Source organism: Haliaeetus leucocephalus, unplaced genomic scaffold (genome assembly GCF_000737465.1).
Source record: "Haliaeetus leucocephalus isolate CR32 unplaced genomic scaffold, Haliaeetus_leucocephalus-4.0 Scaffold668, whole genome shotgun sequence".
NCBI lineage: Eukaryota > Metazoa > Chordata > Aves > Accipitriformes > Accipitridae > Haliaeetus > Haliaeetus leucocephalus.
Window position 1 is genome coordinate 3,895,326 of NW_010973104.1, and position 19,927 is coordinate 3,915,252.

General features: G+C 35.9%; 1 protein-coding gene across 1 annotated transcript in view; it reads right to left on the reverse strand.

Annotated features, from left to right (window-relative positions):
* Positions 1–19,927, reverse strand: part of USP10 (ubiquitin specific peptidase 10) — a 39,038-nt gene that overhangs the window by 18,135 nt on the left and 976 nt on the right. The window contains exons 2-7 of the mRNA XM_010579720.1: positions 17,370–17,438; positions 13,995–14,057; positions 13,643–13,688; positions 7,903–8,928; positions 1,895–1,986; positions 190–299 (exon numbers count right to left, since the gene is read on the reverse strand). Coding sequence (XP_010578022.1) covers positions 190–299; positions 1,895–1,986; positions 7,903–8,928; positions 13,643–13,688; positions 13,995–14,057; positions 17,370–17,438 — 1,406 coding nt within the window. The remainder of the gene's footprint in view (positions 1–189; positions 300–1,894; positions 1,987–7,902; positions 8,929–13,642; positions 13,689–13,994; positions 14,058–17,369; positions 17,439–19,927) is intronic.

The window sequence follows — 19,927 nt, forward strand, 5'->3', positions numbered from 1 at the left end:
TGACTAGTCAAGCAATTGTAAAATACCAAGTTCATTATAAAAACCATGTATCACCAAAAAAACCCACAAAAGAAGACTTCTGGATACATATCAACTTTCAACAATTGCAGTAAACAATCATTTGTTAGATATTTCTGAATGAGCTTAGTCAGATCACAGATTTTATATTTTTTTTAACAAGCTACTTACAAACTGTCTATCATTGGTGTTGAGGTACACGGCCGCTGTGATTTTGAATACATTGGAATGGACTTCATTAAATGATACATTGGAGGGCAAGCAACCAAGGCTTGCAGGGTCTATGCAGTGGCATTAAGGAAATATTCAGAAAATGTAATCTGCATGTTAACCAAATATTCAATTATATTTAAAATTACATGCAAAACAAAGCTAACTCTTTATTACGTAGACCAATCCAATAACTAAATTGGAACAGATGGATGGACTTTTATCTTAACATTAACTAATAATGTACAGAAGTTATACCAAAAAAAATCCTGGCATCTTGTAACATGCAGTGATTTCACTGGCACTTCAATAATGTCAAAAACTTTAATTAAGGGGAAAGGAAACAATTTAGTCCAGGAGCAGGAGAGGAAAAGAACCTTCATAGGAAAGACTTCATAAAATTAACAATTTGAAAATTGGCAAGTGATAACCTGTAACATGCTTTCTGAAAAGAATGGAAGAAGCCAGCTGACAGACTTCAAGTTAAAGGTGATGATTCACCCCCATAACCAAACCAAACCAAAAAAACCCGCTGTGATGTGAAACATTCTGCAGTGTAAGGAAGAGTTTGGAGTAACCAGTAAAACTACAGCCTACTTTGGGAGAAAATACTTTAAAAACATCAAAGTTTGTGCTACTCAGCAAGAACAGTGAACAGAGGAAATGTATTAAAAGACTGGAGAGGCAGTGAAATGACATAAAAGGCAGCAACCTCTACAGCTAGAGAGATATATTAACTTGGTCCCTGTAGTGTGCAAAAATTGAGTAACAAATTCCCATGTAACGTTTTAAGACTGAAAAAATGGGAGCTAATACATACAATCACATGAGTGCAGAACTGGTTATGTGAGATAAAAGCTGATGTTTAAAGCACGATTGCTGGTCTGGAAATGCTCTACTAGGTTCTGCAATGATCAGTCTTGAAATTGGTCGTAATATTTTTCACTAGCAGTTAAAGTATCCTAATTGTCACTTCCAGTGAGCCATTGTTAACATAAGTGATAGAGATACATTAATAAAAAAATTATTATTGATAAAATTATCATAAGACAGCACTGAAAAAGGAAGATTTCTGTTACCCAAGGTACAAGTTACTTTTGCAGGGGAATACAATTCTAATAAACATTAAGAGTGAGCTAATCTTCCATCCCTTTGTAAAAGGGTTATTTTAAACACCACATTTACACAGTTGATATGATAGCAACGGCCTGCTCAACAGAAAACCAAATGATCCACTTACCAAATCGCCAAAACAAAGCCTAAGAGTAAGAACAGTTGACTTAAAGTACAAAAGAGCAATAACCACTTAAGTTGACGCGCAAAGAGTCATGAGTAAACATAACCAGAAATTACAAGGTTTTCAGTCATGAGGAAAACCTTCCATGAGGAAGTTAACAGTTCCGAAGTATTTTGACAGAGATAACAGAAACAAATTGTAAACAAGATTGTGCAACCAACTGCAGGGGAACCCTGGACACATGGTTCAATGATCCAAAATACCCCTAGATTTCTAGATGCTACCCTTAAACATTTTAACCACAGAAGTAGGATATGGGAAGACAAACACTTTTATAAAATACTTACCAGAATAATCCAGAAAAACTTTGACAGATATAATATACAAATTTTAACTTAAATGTATTAATTTTTTCCAAGGTAAGGATACAGCATTGATGTAGCACCAGTTTCCTTTGTTGATCAGCCCTCGCGGTTGCAAAGACACTGGTTTATGTATTAGTCTTACATTTTCCAGTATTTCTGCAGAATGAGAAACAGTAAATTGAGCATCAACAAAATGCACACGCTAACCATCAAAACAAATATCTGTTGATGCGTTACAAAATATTTCAAATCAATTAACAAGATTCCCAGAAACTTCAGCAAATAATTTGTGCTCCATTTAAACACTGCTCATATTTCAAATCAGACATATTTCTGCAACCAAAGACATCCCGGAATTTGGGTCACAAGGATGCTGGTACAAAAACTAATCATTGTAATTTCAAAACTGAGATGACCTATTTGTTTTTAGTTCTCCTAAAACCAGATACTTTTATTTATATAGGTATAAAAATATCATTAGCTATAATCCCTTGCCACCAATTATATGAAGTATTTCCCAAATTCTTCTGCTTTGAAGAGAGATGAAGCTGATACAGCAGTCTCAATTTTCAAGTTTCAACACTATCTTACAACAAAAGTACCTTAGTGCAAACAGGACAGACAGATGTTAACATGGTCTTTGGAACAGTATGTTTTATTTACTGGTTTAAGACTTTCAAAATCTACAAGGTAACAGGCTTAGACAATATAATGTGTACTGTTTTCCTGCTTTCAAAAACTTCAGCAATGGCCTGAGTTTAAAAATTAGAAACCACTGTACATAAATAAGTCTGTCTCAGTTATGAAACTGAGAGCAACAGGGGAAAGATTTTCCAGGAAGTCTGACCTGTTATTTAGGTACCTAAATAAAAACTGTTTAAGGAAAATATTGGATCTGCTATATTTTAAATTTGCAAAATAAGGACAAGAGGTATACCAGACAGAGTAAAACATGCAAATAAACATAGCAATTGTCTACCAAGGAGGTTATTTATTTTTACAATAAATGTGAGAGCCTCTAAAGCCCTTATATGCTACACTACATAAACTTAGAAGTTTGAGTTGTTCACTAGAAGGACTATCTAAACAGACAAGATAACATGACATAGGTGGAAAAGCAGCGGCACAAAGCCATGACTAAGCAGAGGAGGTGGCAGAACTGCAAACAAAATCCATGTCCTTCTACTTGCAAACTATCTCTTTACCGATAAGATCATATTTCCTGATGACACCACCAGTTCTAACCAAATAAAAACATGCCAAAAAATAGAAAATATTTAAATCAGTCTTCCATTACATAAAAAACCTGACACCTGAAAGGGCAGACAGCAAAAAGCTGTAAAAAGGGAAGACATCAGCCCCTAGCACAGATTCAGGTGAAAATTCTTCTGCAAGTGTTGAAACGTATTTGTTATTAAATTATTAATGCTCAAGTATTTCAGAATATATTGTTAAAGCAGTTAAGTTTGAAACGTGTTGTGCATGCATACAATCTTTTTGTTAATATAACTAGGATATTGGATAACTAATAACTATAACTAGGAAAATTAGGATAAAAATTATGAAAAAGGTATTTATTTTTAATGTCTATCAGTAACTTTTTAGGTTAACTATTTTTCCCCATTTTTGTATCATACTAAATAAAAATGTTATTAGGACCTTTAGCATCCTCTTGTGGTCATAAAACTGCTTTGTAAACAATGTCTAGAGCAATTACAGCAAGTTTTGTTTCTTTCAACAAAGAATTATTTTTGTGTACAGCAATTACATTCAATACCACATTTTCATCTCACATCTAACATTTACACAATAACTAAAGGAACTTTTAACAAGAGTATCAGAAGAAAAAAAAAAAACCACAGCTTACAACCATGAGAAAACCTTCTTAAAATTTCAAAGCCTGTTATAAAGCACATGTCACTAACCAGAAAGAATTCACATTCGCTTTGGTGGATACTGACTTGTGAAACATAGCCTTGATTTGAAAACATATCTATCTAGAATAATATTATCATATTTAGAAATTTCTGTTGGTAAAGAGAAAACATTTTGCTAAAGTTCATTCACCAGGTGGGGTTATTACAAATACCTGTCACATTTTTTTTAATTAAAAAAAAATTCCCTAATCAATGCAAGTCCAAAGTTTAACAAAAGAGAAACCATGTGGATATGGTCTCCATGCTGAAGAGATATGCGTTACAAGTCAGCAATTTAACGCTTAGCTTGAGACTATTATTTGGCAAATATCACATATGTCACTCACATCTTCCTTCATATCCAGACAATGATAAAAAAATGCCAGGACAACACTGCTAGATAACCCTACACAAAATCAGTTTATGCAAGAATGCATTTTGATAGTACAACAGGATAACTTTCTGAAGTTGTTTATAAAAAAGCCCAAATCTTGCTTGCCTCCCTGCCACAATTACTTCCTCTAGTGCTTACCTAGCTTTATTAGTAAGAAAAATTTTTCTACTATGTAACATTGAAACACCTTTGTTACAAATTAAGTAATTCTTGTCTTGTTCACTACAGTCTTGGGAGAGCAGTGACTTGTCATCTTCTTTATGAATTTGTTTTATGTATTTGAAGTTACATCCATGATGACTCCAACAATCTCATCCGAGACAAAGTAAATAGAAATTTCCATGTTTGCCAAGAGTATGGTTTTCAAGTCTTACTTCTGTTTTTGCTGCTGCACTATTACATCTTCCTTCAGAAGTAATTCCCAAAGACTAGCATTTTCATTGAGTCCCCAACAGCAACAACAGAATTATAGTTATCTTCCGTCTTTTCCATGTAAATTGGTATTAACACACAGGGGAAAAAAACTTTGTCGTCTTCAGCTTTACTACAGATGCTTATCAATTCCCTAGAACTTACAGATCCTTTTATTCTCTAATACTATTACCAACCATTTATTCTTTGTACTGTATGCTTGCATTTAATTTCTGTTCTGGTATATCCTTCCATACTTGCATTTACTGGATTCCCCCCCTCCTAATTTAAAATCATTCCAGATTTATTCAGATCTTAAATGTTTGTGTTCTTCAATTCATCTGAAATTCTGCCTGCTGTTAACATATTTTACGTGCACTGTTAATTCCACCATCATCCACAATGAAAACACTGCAAGAAAACATGACTCAGAAAATCTTTTTAGATTCTCCCATTGAAATTTTTCCTAAAATTACCAAGAACAGTTAAAAGACTACTCAGAGAACAGCTAGTTTTCCAATCACTTATTTCCCTAGTTACTTAGAACATTACATAAGGCATTATTAACTATTATCAGGTTATGCATCAGAGGGTAGTAACTGTGAAACATGGCAAGTGAAGCCTGGAAGAGAACCTTATTTTTTACAAATATGGACTATTTATAACCTTACTGTCCCTTAGAAATAAATTATTACAATGTTTGTCCTAGCATCTAAATTAGGCTAAGGTGTATAATTAGTACAGTTATCCCTTTCTAAATATGCAAGTGCTGTACCTTACTTCTCTACCATTCTGATGCTATCTGCCTTGAGTTTTGCCAAATAGACATCAATGGCTCACAGTTTGCCTCAGAAGTTCGTTTAACTGGTTCACTAGTAGTGCCAGTAAAGCTCACCATGCATCTTACCCACTTGCTAAAATCAACTCTTTGGTATTTTTTTCTCAAGATTAACATGAAATTTCTTTGTCTGTTCTATTTATCTTCTAGTCCTGATCTTCATCTCCTTATCTTATGTAGCTTTTGTTTAAATTTGAGGACTAAGAAACCACAGGCCTTTTCAGTTGAATCAAGTAGCATTAAACAATTTTCAAGGTGCCTGTGAATTGTTAACCTCCCTTGTAAGAACTGGTGAAATTACGGCACTAACCAGTAAATTGTCCCTGGAAAAGTAACTTATCTTCTTGTGTCCTGAGCAGCTGTTCTAAATAAAAACCATACAGAAAAGCCTCAGAACTCCAACATCAAGTCAGAAGATTTGCTAATTTTGCTTGCTAAACTCGAGATACTTTAGGTCTAGATTTTACCTGTGTTTAGCACCCTACGGCACTTGTGGTCAAAAATTCATTCCCATTGGCACGAGTTGAAACTGGTGAATTCCCAGCAAATCCAACAACAGGATCTCAACTCAGCCACACAGAAAACAAGGAACACAATCAGCAGCTACCTATGAAAAACATACAGGATTGCTATATACCCTTATACAATGATGTTAACCTAGGCAAAAGATTTGAAATTAAATATGTACAGAACAGAGCAAATTATCTGTCTGGAAACCATAAATTGAAACTCATGTAACACATTTTTGAGTGTGGGGGTATGAACAAAGCACTAATGTACCCATTTTACAAACAGGACAGAGAACATTAAAAAAAGAACAGACAATGAAGTCACCTTTTTCCACAGAGCACAGCACTGATTACACGGCATTCAGATCCTCAAGTAAACGTTTTATACTGAAATCAGTAGCATCTGAATTACAGGAATTGCAGCAATATAACTCCTACCTAAATCAGCTACAATGAGAAGATGAATTCCTTTTCACTGAAAAAGGATCTATACTCAGACTGTTCCTCTGCAAAACCAGCTAGCTAATAGTGAAGGTGCAGAAGAAAACTGTATAAAAATTACATTGCTATTTCAATACATTAAAGACAAAATAAAAAGCTCTGCTCCCACCTGGTGGCAAAAAATAGTATGGAAACAGTAAAAGTCTAGAAAGTTAACTTAAAGCTGAAGCAACTTGGACAAGAGGAAAAAAAAAACCTCTTCAGCTATGGCAAGCAGTTCTAGCTTTATGATTGTCACAAAATAGTTTTAAGTTAAAATTCACTACCAAATGATAGCTTAAGATTCTAAGAGTACAACAAACTCCACATGTATGGGTTCATACAAACCATAATCACCTGCTTATACATTTTTTTTTTAATACAGTCAACTGCATTTGTAACACCTAAGTAAAAATACGCAGAAATATAAATTATTCTGACAGCTTTCCTCTCAATAATTTTAAGTAGTGAAACCATTACTGAGTAAGGAGGGGATGAGAGGCAGGCATATACTTCTGGGTATTCTCCAGGTCAGCTTCTGGTTACAGTAAAAAATTTTGACTTGAAGCTGTCACACACAAAACACTATTGTACTTGTAAATTAGCTTGTAGCATAAGTAGCAGGATTTGGTACAAGCCTTTTCACATACAGACTATTTCACAGATTTAAAAAAAATTCTTTTTGTTCCAACACTCACCAGTCAGTGACACAAAATGCAACCAACTGGATATTCTTCTTCATGTTTTCTAACTGAATCTGCAAAAACGATCTCATGCACATTCTAGCATTTCTCATTAGAACCACAAATATGACAGGACCAACTGTCAAAGCCCTTACGTTATGCACTGCCTTTCCTGATGTACCCTCTGGACAGTTCCTTGTGGTTATTCTTGATTAGGCAATAGCTAGCATTGTTTCTGAATAAAATAATATTGTTTATAATGGTGAAGGATAATTCTTCAAAATTTGAAAGACAAACCTCTCAAACAGCAAATCAGTAAATATAAAATCTATTTCCTGAATTAGAATTTCTGAAGCAAGACCTATTTAGACATTACACTTAAGGTACTGTAAGCGTCCAGAAATTTCAGCTACTTTGGCATAAATATATCAATGCTCTTCCCTTCTTGTATCAGAAGGCATTACAAGATTGTAAATACTGGATAACATAACACACCATTTTCAGAACAAACTTTTCTAACATAATTCTCCTTATTACAATAGCACACAGCTGAATGCAACCAGCCTATTTAAAAATCACAGATCACTTAAAAATATTGTTTGACAAGTAGCAATAGTTTTACCACATCTGGGATAATGACACGGTAACATCCTGTTGGAATGTCTACTCGGGGGATACAAAACTAGCTTATTTAAATTACATCTTCCATAGCAGTGTTTGAACAGTCATCTCATTAAGAACATTAACAGAGGAATCTTCTCTATCAATACAGCACGCTCCTGTTTACAAGCAGAGTTAATACCCTTCCAGTGTAACATCCACTCGTGTGTATTAACTATACCTGCAATCTTTATGGCTACAGGATCCTCTGAAACTGGAACAGGTCCCTCTTTGACTTCAACCTGTTTTTCAGGGACCAGAGTAGATGTGGCAGGAGGGGTATACTTAGTCTCAACATAGACCACAGATGTGGAAGCAGAGGGCTTGGAATTGTGAAAAAGACTAGCCCACGATTTTGCAGGCTGATTAACAGGGACTGATCCTGCAACCGGGACTGTTGCCTCAGTAGTAGATGAAGCTTCCTCAGGCTTAGCTTGGTCTGAGTCAGTGCTTTCCACAGTGTGCAATTCTACCCCATTGGCAGCTGTGTCCTCACCAGAGGATTCAAGTGTTTGTCCATTAGTAACGCCAAGATTTTCAGTAGTATCAGTACCAGCATAAGACTGTACAACAGCTGTCCTTAAAGGGCTATCTCTGCCAGTCTCTGAGGGGATGCAAAACTGTTCAGAATTAGTAACACGGCATACCTCAGGCTGCCCTGCAGTCCTGGTATTGTCTAGTGTGCTAGAAACAGAATCATCAGAGACGGCTTCATTAACGAAGTCCACAGAGTTGTCCGGGCTGTTGCAAGTCCTTGGTGTGGCCAGGGAGGGTATATCTCCCGTCAGTTCCGTATCCTCCGTGCTTATACTGTTTAGTCCCGATGAATTTGCATGGCCATTTACAAGAGCTTCTGTGGGAGCAATGCCATCGCTGACATCTTCCAAGTAACTGTAGTATCCAGGGGGTCTTTTTTTCTTCTTTTTACGCTCCCTTTGCCCAAGGCCTCCAGACAAGCCATCATTTTCAGCGTTAGAACCGCTGTCCAAAGCAAGGGTTGGATCAGTGAACTGGCAGTCAATGGAATTGTAGTTTGTTTCACCGAGAGTATCATCAGGGGTTTTCTGAGCAGGTGCACAACTGAGAATGAATTCTGGAGCCTGAGGATTCAGAGTACTTGAAATACTGTAGTCGGTGTTATTTAGTACAGATGACTGTGTCTCAATAACTTCATTAACACCAAATTCAATCCTCTGATACTCTTCCCCTGAAAAAGCAAAAGCAAACCTAAGTTAGTGAATGACATCTAATCAAAAAGGTACAAAATCAAGAAAAAAAATCCCTGTATTTTCCTGCAACTCAGAAAACAAACTACATTCCCTCAAACAAAAATAATTCTTATTCTCTATCTCAATCCTGAAGGCTATTTCAAAACGTCATTTTCTTAAAGACAACAGAGTACGATTCAGGTTTTCTTAAACAGAGTATGTAATTTTCCAAATCACTGCACACTTCCTGCAAATAACACCTATTAAATTCACCTATTAAAAAACCCCATTAAAGCTCAATGACGTTAGCAATATTCTGCATTAATTTAATTACTGGATAATTGCATATAAAATATAGTGCAATATTTAACTCCACACTGCTTCTAAAGCCAGTCTTTTCCACTGACAGTTACAAAATCCAAGCCTTTACCTGTTTAATTTTTAAAAATATCCACGTGTGGAGTTTGGTTTTGGGGGGGCATGCTTTGGTTTTCCTGGTGTGTAAAGACTTATCATCCTTAATAACTGAAAAATATTTTCATTAATTGTATGGAAACACTGCAATTACAGCTTTTGAAACTTTAGGCTCATCGATAACTTATTTAGTTTTATCACAGTTGAATTTATTACTATATGAGAATACGATATATATGACTGTATGATTCTATGACAAGAAATATAACAGATACACCTCAACGTAAGTCAGCATTCAGCTTGTACATACAAGCAGTACTGAAAAATTTATGAACAGGATTGGTTTGGGGGGGTTGGTTTGTTTTGGGTTTTGTTGGGATTTATTTATTTACCTAGGAATTCTCTACATGCTCTTTAAAAAACGCCAAGAAATATTCTCTTGGCAGACTGCAGTATTACAAAATAGTCAAAGTACTGCAATTTCATGGAACTTAATTAGTTTTATAACGCACGCGTGCTAACTAGTCACACTGGAATACTTCAGTTACAACTATTTCCATAACTATCAAATAAAGACCTAAAATTAATGTAACTGAGTCTCAGAAACGTTAAAGGTTAAGCTCACATTTTAGTAGTTAAAGTTTTGTAGGTCTTTCTATGATATATATGTTACTGTTTCAAAGGCATTCATTTTAATATTTTGTTTCCTCAAAGATGGGGGGGCTAAGAAACACATTTCAAATTTTTAAGACTGTTACTAGAGAGCCAAATAACACTAGATAGGTATTTTGAAAGGAATGTACGTGGATACACGACGAAACTTCAAAGATTTTGTGCAACATACATTATGTTTGACACATCAACAAATGCCTACTTTCAGCTGTACCACAGACACTAAGAATGAAGTGGGTTTTTTAAAAAAAAAAACCAAACCCAACAACATAAAGCAAGCAACAGTTCCTAAGGAAAAAAAAAGTTATTTGCACAACTAAAGAAATAATCCTATGGGAGAACAGAGTCTAGTGGAGAATGTTTTGATACATAACTGTCAATATAACTGTTCTGAAACTCTCCAAATACTTTCTAGAGAAGTCTGCTGATGAAAGTTTTAGCTTTAAAAAAAAAGTGAAAGAAGAAGAATCTACAACGTACATATTTTTTTAATATCAAATGAAGGGTAACAAACATTCAATGTGTCTTGAGGTCTGACTTACACATGCAATACCAACATATTATGAATTAATGAACAAAGATATATAATACAGATTTTAATTGCTTTTCTACTTTTATCTATTAGCCTAAATGAGAAGTAAACACATTTCAATCTTGCTGCCAGTCAGACTAAAGGAAACTTTTTTTTTTAAAAAGAACGAAAACCTCTCCATACACATCTGATTTCTCTAAGTCATGTTAACAAGAGCCTAAATTTCAAATTTTCTTCACCCTTCCCCTACACCCATGTGAAAGCATTTTATAACATCATGCCTGTCAATCCACCATTCATCAACTACTTCTGCAATCACTGACCTGCTATCACCAACCAGAAAAGAGGGCTTAAGTTTCTTTTTAAAAAATCAGCACCCTAGAGGCAGGGAGTTGGAAAGCTGCTGCCTGATATCAATATCCACTTAAGAGGGAAGGGCTGGGAGATCTCGGACATCGCCTAATTGTTCAGCAGCAACACTAACTGGCTATCAGTGCTATATGCTGGATGACCTGTCAGGACACACACAGCTCGAAACCAGCCACAGCTTCATTTGCTTGCGAATGCAGAGCATGGGGTTTTAAGGGGTACGGGACACAAATCCACAACAAAACTATTCCTCATTAGTTCATCTGCTTACAGAGCAACTTGTTAGTTCAAGCATGAACCAAGAGCTAGTTCTTTACCCTTTGTTACAACAGGAACAAGCACAAGCAACAACTGATAACACCTAATATTCCTCCAACCATGAGAAGAATGAATTATTTGGCACATTTCAAATCCCCACCAGTTCAAAATAATCTGGGACTTCTGCTTCTTTTCCAAAATCCCTGTTAAAAAAATAGTAATTGCTTCAAAACAAAGAACATGGTTTCCCTTCGTGGGCAAGTTAAGTCTACGACAGCCAAAAGTGAGAGTTCTCACTTCCGCACTCCTGTCCTGCTCCTCTACTCTACAACAAGCTTCCAGCAGCTGTGTTACCAAAAGCTAACCTAGAAAAAAAAAAAAAAAAAAAAAAAATAATAATAATGGGAGAGAGCATTTTTTTCCCCCCTTTTTTGGTGAACTTATCAGCTTACTGTACACTAGACAATCACAAGAGCCAACTCAGGGCAACTGGGGAGCAGAAAACAAAACACATCCCTTACAATTATGACACAATGGTAATTTAGCTGGAGGTGCTACACGAACATCATAACCTAAAATCCTGCCAAGAGCATAACTGATATTCTAGCATTTAACACACAAATTAGGAAATTACAGCTGAGGAATTAAACTTTACACCTCACAGCAGGATTAGAATACTAAACATCAGTAGCTAATGTATAGTTAGTCTATGGAATGATTGGCAGAAGCTCATTTGCCGTAAGATTGTGTCAAGTTTGTTTCAAAAAAGTGAGAGGGATTTTTTTCTATTTGTTTTGACTTTCCACTTTGCTTCTGGGCATCTTTGTTTCAATCTAGTTCACAATGCTATTTCTGAATGGACTGAAACAGGTATATCTGTCATGAACAACATGACACGCATATTGAACAAGTATCAACAGATACTCCAAGGACAAAGCCTATGTACAATAGCAAAAGCTTTGAATACACAGTACTAATCAGTCTGAACAGAGTTCTGCATATTAGAGCTTCAGCCATGATTTGATTATTCCTAGTGAGTATTAACAGAACTTCTAATTCCATAAAAGTTAAATACTGCAGATAAGTATAGAAAAAAAATTAAGACTATGGGGAGTGACAACATGGTCAGTGTATGTCATCTTATTATAATTATAGATATTCTGCATAAGCACAGCATTCCATTTTAGTTTCCACAGCTTCTTATGCAGCCACCACAGTGACAATATGCATGCACAGTACAGTGCAAGCTTGTTAAAGACATTTTTCAGGCAAAACCTAATTTGCTGTCATTACCTAATCTCAGGGCTGGGAGGGGTTCTCTCAGGGTCTAGGAATGATCTGAAAAACATTTGTACAAACCAGCTTTCTGTATGGCTTGTGAACATTAAAATCTCAGTCTTAAAGAACAGAACTTAAATCCATAGTCAGACAAAGCAATATATGACTGGACACCCCTGTCATCAACAACAGTTGACAATTTATAACATATGGTCCTTTTAATGAACTTTTCAAACTTCTGCTTAAACTACTCAGGGTCCTAAAACTGGTCTTGTACTAAATAAAGGTTCCAAATTTTCAGAAATGTTGCATATCTGCTTTCAAATGGGACCTGTTGTCCTTCTTTATGACTGGCTATCTTATTTACCTTTAAATCAAGGCCAAAGTAGCTAAGCATAATGATTAGGTGTTCTTAAACATCAATATGTGCATTTTGGTCCTCTTAAGTACTTCTGAGAAATGTCCAGTCAGACACTTGCATTATTTTGAAGGAGATCTGGGTAAGTCTCAGCTTCCTTGCTCTCCTCTGGTTCAGGCAAAAATAACCCCACTAATTTACCTTCCACTTAAAATACTGTGAAAGTTCAGCTTAAACTATGGGTTGAGACAGAGTACATGTGTGACTGCTACAGCTTTACAATGGGAACTCTGTAATGCATTTTACATCAAGAGTCACCACCAAAAGAAAAAGGATTTTCCAGAGAAATAGCTAAGCCAGACAGAAACAAGAGTCAAAAGGAACACCAAACAGAGCACTGCTTGTAGAGCTGTCTTCAGGTTGCAACTGCCAGAAAATACTCATGCTATGGCTCTTACAGGAGGGCCAGCTGAATGCCACACTGGTTACTTATTTCTTCAGTACAAGTGCTCTAGCGAACTTCAGCCCCCCACATATTTACAGCTACATCCCGCAATATTTCAGCAAGACGTTAAAAGTGTGTGGTAGCACAATCGAGGAGTAAGCATGTCCACTCTAATTAGCTGATGTTCAATGCAGCATTTTCAAATACTTTCATGGATCTTATTCAATAAAGTTGTTTAAAAAACTAACCTGCTGAATATATGCATATACCTGCTGAATGTGTTCTAAAGATTAAATTTAAAGAGAGGCTGTAGTAAATCTAAGGTAAGCAGCACAACCTTTAAGTTAAAAAAAACAGATGTTGATTTCTTACCATCATTAAACTTACCTGTGGACTTAATACCACATGAAACTGTTTCATTGTATGGGGGGAGCTGTACAAAAAAGAAATGAAACTTTTTTAAAGACAAAGCAACTCTATTAACATTTGATATCAGTTTCATTTGAAACATCTGAATCCTTTAGAAGTAACACCATTATTAAGGTTTGATTTTCTGAGAGTATGTCTTGAACACATGCTTCTATATTTATCAAATCCCACACTGTAGCTTCAAGTGTCCTTGCAGATTACCACAATTACTGAAAGATAAAGATTATCTTGGTTACACACCATAGGCTCATCAAATTCTCAAGCAATTCACCTCACAGCATCAGGATCCTCCTTCATCAACAGTACTCACCACAATTTTACAATGAGGAACACATCCTCTTTTTAGGCAAAAACTGAAGATAGACCAAATTACCTGTGAAAGGATGAAACAAAGTTTTGCACAGACAATAGTCACACCTAAACCTTTTGATTCTCAACCTGCTTCAGCTATAGTGTTGCCCTTGAAATGTTTCAGCTAAGGTGTACTCTTAATCATATTTTTTAAAAACAAAAATTTTTGATCATCAGCCTAAGCATAATGTAACCATAGCATATAGTTTCTATCTGGATTGCAAATATGTCTGGTTGTCCTGGTTTTGGCTGGGATAGAGTTAATCATCTTTCTAGTAGCTGGTATAGTGTTATGTCTTGGATTCAGTACAAGAAGAATGTTGACAACACACTGATGTTTTCAGTTGTTGCTAAGGAGCTTTTATACCAAGTCAAGGATTTTTCAGCTACTCATGCCCAGCCAGCAAGAAGGCTGGAGGGGCACAAGGAGTTGGGAGGGGACACAGCCAGGGCAGCTGACCCAAACTGGCCAAAGCGATATTCCAGACCATGTGACATCATGCCCAGTATATAAACCGGAAGGAGTTGGCATGGGGGGGATCACTGCTCGGGAACTAACTGGGCATCAGTTGGCAAGTGGTGAGCAATTGCATTGTGCATCACTTGTTTTGTATACTCCAATCCTTTTGTTGTTACTGTCATTTTATTATTATCACTATTAATTTCTTCCTTTCTGTTCTATTAAACTGTTCTTATCTCAACCCAGGACTTTTACCTTTTTCCTTCCAATTCTCTCCCCCATCCCACTGGGGTGGGGGGGAAGTGAGTGAGCGGCTGCATGGTGCTTAGCTGCTCGCTGGGGTTAAACCACAACACTGGTATAAAACACTGGCATAGAACACTGGCATCATTTTATGGACTCAGTGGTTGACAGAACCCCTGCTACTGTGTAAATACAGGTGGGCAATTTCTAATCCCTGCCTCGCCTGCCCCCAAACTCCTCCAGAAGTTGAAAGCCTTCTCCTGTGCCTGCATATGAACTGGTAGCCATTGCTACATTACAATCCAGCAGCTGTCTGGAGAACAGCTGAACTGTTTCTGCAGAGGGAGATAAAACATTGAGAGTGTAGTGAAGTTTTATAATGCTATTCTAAATATTAATTATAATGGCATAACAAATATCAAAGATTTCTCTGTTGAAGTCTTCAATTCTCTGAAGCTACAGATACTTACATACTGCCTTCTTAAAGCACTATAGACAACAGTGCATCAGAAGTGGCAAGAAAAATATTTCTGAAGTTACATTATAAAAAAGTGCATAAAAAGAACACATACTGTAAAATCCATTTATAAACCGTAATACATCTTAATGCAAATAAGAATCAATGGGTCAGAAAGAGGCTCCAAGCTGTTAAGAACCTATTATCCATATTAATACTGAACACAGATTCAATATAATTTTATAGTTAGAGCTAAGAAAAAGTTACCCTAAAAGTCTATCAGTTTATGATAAAACATGTAATTCTTGTTCTTCTCCAATTCAAAGGGCTTAAGAAAATACAAAGTAAAAAAAAGTAGTCCACCTATTGGTCCCCTACATATCTGGTTAATCAACAGCACTTTTGTGAAGCAGAGATTTCTGAGTTGACCTGTTTTGTACAACTGGGTCATCTGAATCATCTCAGTCAACAGGTATCTAATAGAACATGTATAAAGACTGCCATGTATAAAGAGACATTCTAGACAACTTTTAGCTTTAACTAGTCCCTTGCCTCAGTCCACCCTTCAGTCTATCGGTAAGGGACTTCAGGAGGACACCAGCATCAACAGATGCTGGGACTCCCAGAACTGGCACTGCCCCTAACAGAATGTATGTCAAACACCACTGCAGTATTATAATCTCAGTCTTGTCCTTCTTGAATTTCATCCTATTTTTTTCAGACCACTTTTCTCCAAAATATCTGCACAGTGTAAAACTAATAAGCATAATTTTTATTTCATCATCCAGATAATTAAAACATTAAACTGAACCAGATCAAGGACAAACTTAAGGAACATCGTTCAACACAGTTTTTTATTTTGATAGCTAACCAGTAAGTGGTACACTTGATACAGTTATAAAATTAAGTAAGACTGGTTCTAATGCTGTAGGTTCATGTTTCCTCAACATACTTTGAGAACAGCTTTATAGAAGTCAAGATATGACATTTTCATCTTCCACAATGTAAGCAGCATTAGAATAGCTCATGTAGGACCCTTAAGGTGACACTACATAGGATGCAAACGTCACACTGCTGCTACTGTATTTAATGGTGGGAAAACAGCAATATAATCAGAAGAAACACATATTACCTGAAGATATACTCTGCATTGCTTCCCACCTACCAGAAAAGATACAAAGCTATCCCTAAAGGCAAGTAGAAGCTATCTTTTTCTTTCTAAACTTCCCCCACCTCACCCCATTCCCTTCATGCACTTTTATTGTTTACTGGTATACTATACTAACCATGCTTGGAAATTAAGTTACAGAAAACTGAGTCGCATTAACAATGGCCATCAGATTTGTAAAATGTGACAAAAGGATTTCCCCATCTACAGTTGAAGTGTTCATTTCCTTTATGTTGACAGGGGAGGACGGAAGCATGACTGAAATGTTTGAATGGAAATGTCTGGAGGAAAAACATGGAAATTGACATAAAGGAAAATTATTTTTCAAGTCTGGAGATTAGGACAATAGCATAATACTCTTCCATACAAAGGGAAATGGTTTCTTCATTCTCTACCAAGGACTACAGAGAATAAGAGTCTACTATCTGTAGCATGTTATGAACTCAAACACACAAAGACAACTGTTTCCACTCCATGGCCCTCACTGTCACTGTAATTAGTTCATTACTGATCCACTTCTCAGACCTCATGCACAGCCTTCCTTGTAACCATAGCTTTCACGGTTAGCAGTGCTCCACCTGTCAAAAAATATTAAGAATCCCTGTGTTTCAAAAGGCTCACAAGACTTAGAAGCCCACCTTACTTACAACCAAGAGCACTGCTGAAAAAGTTTTCTCTAGATCCACCGCTAAAAAAAATAAAAAATAAATAAATCAAAGCTGAGGTAATAGGGCTGGATAACTCACTTTCAATATTCTATCACTACAATGTCAGCTATACCACCTCTGAAAGATGACAAGCAGAAGGTGGAATAATTAATTTCTTATTTCTAAAAATTGACTTAACATCCACATACATGGAAAGATGACTCCTGTTCAATATCTTCAGTTTGCAAATTAGCAAGCTAAGAGAATGATAAAAAAATTGTATTGTTATATTTCAAATACAGGCAAAGAGATGTAGCTTTAAAATGTTATTTCTAAAAGAGGTTTAAAGTAGATCTTACCTCAACAGAGCATCGTGGAGTCACAAAGAACTGATTAAACTCATCAGGGCTGAACTCCCCAAAAATATACTAAAAATAAAAGAGAAGTATCTTTGTTAAAGAATTATTTATATTCAATACAATTAATAAATTTATGATAAAAATCTATTAAGGTACTAGCATTCAAGAAGACCTGTATGTTGGGAGGCAGAAACTCACCTGTTTGCATCCCAACTCTCATATTAATTCTTTCCTGAGGCCTTAGCAAAGTATTTTAGGCTCTAAAACTGTATACAATGCATTTTCCTTCAAATTCCCACTAGAGGTAATCACAGCACAAACTGCAGCTCATCCCGTGACTAGTTTTAAACCAACACGTACAGTCAGAAGTTGCATCAGTTCATATAAGCCCTAGACACAAGCTAGTTTACCTTCTAAAACAACACAAATACCTACCCTTCACAACAGAAAACACAGGAATTACTTTTCCAGAGTTCTACTAAACTAATGAATTATGCAAGACTAATGGTACCACCACCTGAGTGCACAAGCACAGAAATGAAACTGCCTAGGTGTACAAAAATACACAAGATCTAAATATCATCAATTTTGGTACAACTGCTCTTACGAATTTTGTTACCCCTGTGCCTGAAACTCTGCACAACAAGCCTAAGTTGAAATGTCTTCTCCCAACATCATCTCCCTGCACCTCTTTAGGTATTTTGCATCTATATTTCTACGGAGAGAAAAAAAAAAAGTACCTTACAAGACCACAAAAAAAAAAACACACTAAAATGAGACTTTATATTTAGTTTACAGAAAATGAAACATTCCCAATAAAAAGGCCTGATGTTGGCATTTCATAGCACCTGGAAGCTTCCATAAACTCTTGGCATGTGGAAGGATATTCACATTAAGAATCACCAGTCACAAATATTATGGCTATGGAAAAAAGGTCAGTTTGGTCCAGTACCTTACAATACCACTCTCATTCACCTTCACTGTACTCTGACAGTCATTCTTTGCTATCCTCCACCCTTCCATTAGAAAAGCTTTTTCAGCAGCGTCAAGTCTTGCTCATGGTAAATCCTTAGCTTGGCTATATCAAGATACAACTAACTAGACTGGGAGTTGAAACATAGAAAAAAGTTCTTAAAATTTGAAAAATCACCTCTAGTGAAGTGCAGACTGTTGCCACAAACTGTAGATACAGTAAATCAATCACAGTATTTTTCTCAGACTTCAGGTGGTTTATTCCAATAACTCATGTACTTGCTGTTTGCATGACTCACAGCCATCTACATTCATAAATTTCAAAGTTTAAGTTAAATTCCACAGCAGTTACAAAATGTATTTTCTTACACAAAAAGTTATTTATATGTGTATCACTTTTATGTGTGGAAAGAGCTTAACCATTTTAATGCCCTTCAGTGTTTTTAAACAAATATTAATATAATCTGGTTTAGTCGACAAACAATTCCAACAGTCAAAATAAACTGGAACATCTGTGATACAATGTTTGAAGCCCAGTGAAACAATTAATGCTTTAAAAAAAAAAACCCTTCACTAATCAGCTGCTAACTACCAACTGAGACAGTACAACACCTAAACAGAACAGTATCCCTAAATTGTACTTGTGAATGGTTTCGCAGTTCTTGGCACAGGACTTAAAACTTGGCTTATGCTCTCAATATAACCAAGTCATTTTTATTCAGTAACATACCAGCTAGAATTTATCATATTCCAAAAACATGCCTAAAAAAAACACTTGCTGAATCATAACTAAATTATGTTTTTAAGAGATATTTTTGATGCAGTCATGCCTCAAAGCAAAACAAATCTCAACTCCAGACTACTAAAAGTTATCTAAATCCAACCCTAATTCTTCCATATAATAACACAATCTTTTCATTTACCAGCATTTTTAACTGAGGTGTTACAGGCCTGGTACTTCTGAGCAAAATAAGTGCTTCTTTTTTAATTAGGGAACACCAAACAAAAGTGAAACAAAATTATCATTAATACTATCTTAATGGAATGGTTTTACTATATAATGATGTATTCACATAGGGAAATGCTGTGTCTATGCAACTGTTTCTTCTTAATTTAAAACATATTATCAACATCTAACCCAAAAACTAATCCTAGTCTGACTCTAACACAAAAAAAACCCATCCCATTTGGGCCTGAAGAAACCAGAATTTTATTTGATTTTATGGCTTTATTTAACGATGCTTTACACCTGCAAACACAAAGTAAACCAGTTAAAAGATGCCTGCATAACTGAGAAAAATAGTGTTTCAAAATAAACTTACTAGGCCATATGACTGATGATGACATTAAACCTACCCAACTTAACCGACCTTCCTGTCCTCTGGCTCTCAAGAAATAAGATTTCTGCAAGCTGCACACACAGCACCCTCTGCTAGCACGACAGAATTTTCTACCCTTTTTAAGGCACAACTACATGTTGAAGTGGAAGAGAACTGAGATTTCACATCACTTGGGAAGTATAACAATCTACACAAAAAAAGGCCGCAGAGGGGAAAGCCATTACATTTTAAGCAACCTGAAATACC